General features: G+C 34.7%; 1 protein-coding gene across 1 annotated transcript; it reads right to left on the bottom strand.

The window, feature by feature from the left end:
* Positions 1–2,819: 2,819 nt before the first annotated feature.
* On the bottom strand, positions 2,820–3,895 carry ppp1r17 (protein phosphatase 1 regulatory subunit 17). Its single transcript, XM_053631561.1, has 3 exons — positions 3,424–3,895; positions 3,009–3,134; positions 2,820–2,890 (listed from the first exon to the last, which is right to left on the bottom strand). Exons 1-3 carry the CDS (start codon positions 3,515–3,517, stop codon positions 2,820–2,822), a joined length of 291 nt encoding a protein of 96 aa, XP_053487536.1. The 5' UTR covers positions 3,518–3,895.

Here is a 3,895-nt window from a genome sequence, read left to right on the forward strand (position 1 = left end):
CTTTTTTTGACTAGATACCAAATTGTCTATTAGAAACAATTTTCAAAAAGTAATAAAGGTGAATGTAATCAAAAGCACATAGTCACTGTACAACAAGACTAAAGTAAAATTCCACCAGAAATAATAAAAAACATATTATTATTATTATTATTATTATTATTGTTGTTGTTGTTGTTGTTGTTGCTGTTGCTGTTGTTGTTGTTGTTGTTGTTATTTCATTTATATATATATATATATATATATATATATATATATATATATATATATATATATATATATTTTTTTTTTTTTTTTATTTTATTTTTTTTTTTGGTGATGTATTTTAAGTAGTCAACAAACTCACTGTGTAAAATGCTATTGCTGCCTTTACCAAAGAGATAAATATTTATTTTGTAGATTAATTCTTTGTCCCTTAGCCCAACCCGTTAGAGAAGAAAAGGAGTCATGAGATACTGTGGAAGTTGTTTTTTATGAGGTTTATTATGCTTAACACTAATTGCTGCCTTAAATTCATGTTATTGTACCACTGATGTGTGAGCCTTCAAAACCTCAATGTAATATTGTTTATATATACATATGTATATGTGAATTATGTAATATGTTTATTTTCAGTTCCTTGTGGAAAGATTATTATTATTATTATTATTATTATTATTATTATTATTTACAAGAATGTATGCTAATTGTCAGTCCTGGTATGTCAGTCATTATTTGTATCAATTGTGTGTTATGAGACAAATATTTAGTCTATTTTGTATTTGTGTAGTGTTCAGTGAAAAGCAGTCAGTCATGCACCAAAAGTCACCAGCAACCTTTTTCTGTCTCTGACCATCTGTAAATTTACTGTTTTCAGCGATGTATTAAACATACATCAGATTGTTCTTCATGGTTATGCTGATATTAAATGTGAGTGAATTCATTTTTATTTTTATTTTCAATTCATATCCGTTCACCAGCAAGCTCAGTAGGCTGATGCAGAGCTGGGCATGGTATTATAACCTGTTGACAAAAGTAAAGTGCAAAAGTCTTTTGTACATGTAAAGAAAGTCTGTGATGCAAAGATGCTTTCAAAATAATTACTTTTTTAATTACATATGAAATTAAAGTGTAAACAGAAACAAATCTAATAAATACATGGTACCCTTTGCCATTTAAAAATGCTTAGGTCGTGCAGTTTTGAAAGTTCAAGTCGTGCAAGTTCAAGCATGTTGGAGAACTTGCCATGGCTCATCTGTAGACTTATACATGGCTCATGTTTTTATCCTCCTCTCCTTAATGACATACATAATTTTCCCTGTAACAGTAAAATCCATTTTTCTTTTTTTCTACTGACACACAAAAGCAGAAGATACAGTATAAAATAAGCAAGAAATAAAGAATACCTGCAAGACTTTTGCACATTACTGTAAACACATGCCTAGTGTTGCACATACAATCCAAATGGCTGTTAATTATATTTTCTTTTGACATTAAAGGTTATTTTGAGAGTACTGTTGCCCTCAGGGGTGAGATGACAGATTGACCTGTTAACTGCAAAGCATGTGAAGTATGTTTCTGTTTGCTTACTAACCCACTCACCTCATCAGGAATCAGCTGTGACATGCCGTGTGCAGTGAAATATTCTAAATAGAATACAGCAGTAAATATGGTACAGTGAAATATTGCCTTAATGAATTTGTTTTTAGTTTTGCAGCTTTATAATAATAAACTGCCAGGTGTTTAGATAAGTCATGTCTGTCAACCTCTATGTTTCTGTCATGGAATTGTCTGGTTTTCAATTCTGTGGAATTTGTACTGACAAAATGAGTATATACAGAATAATAATAATAATAATAATAATAATAATAATAATAATAATAATAATAATAATAATGGTAAAAGTGAAATGTGAATTCAGATGATCAGGATGGGATTAGTTTAATTAAGAGAAAGTTTAACAGCCCAGTGCCATCCCCTGCAGGTTGTTTTATGTACTGCATCAGAAACCATGAAAATCTGTTTTCATCCCATTGTTTTTTATGCTCAGTTTTGTGCACTCTTCCCAAAGCATAAGCCATATAGTGATTTAATTTTATGTATCCTTTACAAGGTTGACATATTTCGACTCCACACTAATGTCCTGTTCAAACCTTTTTTTTCCCCCAAATGGGGGAAACAATCGCAAACCAAGAGAGACACATGGTGGTGCGATCGTGTTTGTTTCTGATGCTCCATTATTGCACTGTTTTGCCAATAAATCTAAACTCAAAGGGCTCAGATGATGACTCTGTGTTTTTATTTAGCTGCATTTCTGCATCTAAGATCTGTATCTTAACATGTGGAAAGAGAAAATCTGATTAATACCATGGCGCACTTTGAGATAACGGTTATCTCTTTTGTCTTGCAGGCAGGAGGACAGGGTACCTTATCCGCTTCACTAAGAAGCCCAGCTACTGTGCCAGTTCCTACCCACTGCCCCGAGAGAAAGGAGTGGAGAGCAAGCTCACTGATGCCCGGAGCAAAGCCATGCGTCTGCAGTGTATATCTCTGAGACGTGGGAGGTGACAAACCACCAAGCAGCAGGGTCCACACACTCTTTACATCATTCCCACATTCACAAAGCCATAATAATAATATTTAATGTACGAACCAGACACATGATATGTAGGCCACCAAATATGGGTTTTGTTACAATATTCAGAATAAAACAAAACTGTTCAACAAAACATGTTTGTAGACATTTGTAAACATTGTCAAATTAACCACAAAAACGTCTCAGAGTTTAACACACAGAGAGCAAATAACAGCAACAGCAACACTTTCAAAGTCTAAAAATACAGCTATTTCTTTGTCTCCTTTTCTTCATCTTCCAAGTGAATCAGACGTGTTTCCCCTTTCATTAACCTTACCCCTGGTGAACAAAGAACCATCAAAAACAGAACCTTTATTACAATTCTGTAAGACATTGATGAAGATGTTGTTGTTTTTTTAACAATTGGAGTCATTAAAACAAGCAAACGGACATCTACCTGGTATGAGAGGAGGGGAGTTGAGCACAGGCGTGTCTTTCCTGCGTGGTTTCTTTTGTCCCAGTTCTTCTTGCTGACTGTCCTCTGAGCTTCTGAGCTTCTGACTGTCCATCTCTGTGTCCTCATCTGTAGGGACACAGTGAGGGTGCTTTAGGAAAGTATACTGAAACTCGACAAACATTCCCTCCACACCCAGAAACAAGGGTTGTGTGTGAGAAGTAGCGCACCATCTGTCATGTCCTTTGTTGTTACCAGTTGATACATCTCCCATTCTAGCACCGACCCCACAATGCTCAGTTTTCTCTTAAAACGCTAAGTAATAAAGCCAGAGAAAGGGAAACACACACACACACACACACACACACACACACACACACAGAAAGAGAACGTAAGAGAGAGATTGAGGGATACTTACAGGGATGCTCCTGCTTGTTGAGACTGTGCTCTGCTGTCTCTGAGAGTGACCTCACGCAGCCTGTAGACATGCTGGCAGTCTGTTCACATATCATATAACAGCTTACTCTCTCACTGCACCCACATCCATTATTTAGGCCACAATCAGTACCATGGAGTTATACATCAGTTTAAATGCACTGTACATTTTAAGCAAAAATTTAAAAGCAGTCAGTGCAATTCTCACTTAGTGCAGTTCATTAAATGAAAATATGACATCTCTTTACAATGTAGGAAAAATAATGAAAGGATTCCATAATCAAATTGCTATGCAAATTGGTCATTTAAGCACAAAACAGACTGATTATTTTGTTTTAGAAAAGATTGAGTAAAGAAGGCAGATATTTTCATTCATCATAATAGTATTTTTCCTAAAAAACGTTCTTAAAAGAGTGTATGTGCCAATTGAAGAGGTAATAATGTGACACTTACCC

Source organism: Ictalurus furcatus, chromosome 1, assembly GCF_023375685.1.
Source record: "Ictalurus furcatus strain D&B chromosome 1, Billie_1.0, whole genome shotgun sequence".
In the NCBI taxonomy this organism is placed as follows: Eukaryota; Metazoa; Chordata; class Actinopteri; order Siluriformes; family Ictaluridae; genus Ictalurus; species Ictalurus furcatus.

Excerpts from the sequence above, each read along its gene's own strand:
- ppp1r17 (XM_053631561.1), bottom strand. The coding sequence starts at position 3,517 with ATGATATGTGAACAGACTGCCAGCATGTCTACAGGCTGCGTGAGGTCA. Across the intron at positions 3,135-3,423 it reads CAACAAGCAGGAGCATCCCT|ATGAGGACACAGAGATGGAC; the intron begins GTAAGTATCCCT and ends GTGTCCCTACAG. Across the intron at positions 2,891-3,008 it reads CTCCCCTCCTCTCATACCAG|GGGTAAGGTTAATGAAAGGG; the intron begins GTAGATGTCCGT and ends TTTGTTCACCAG.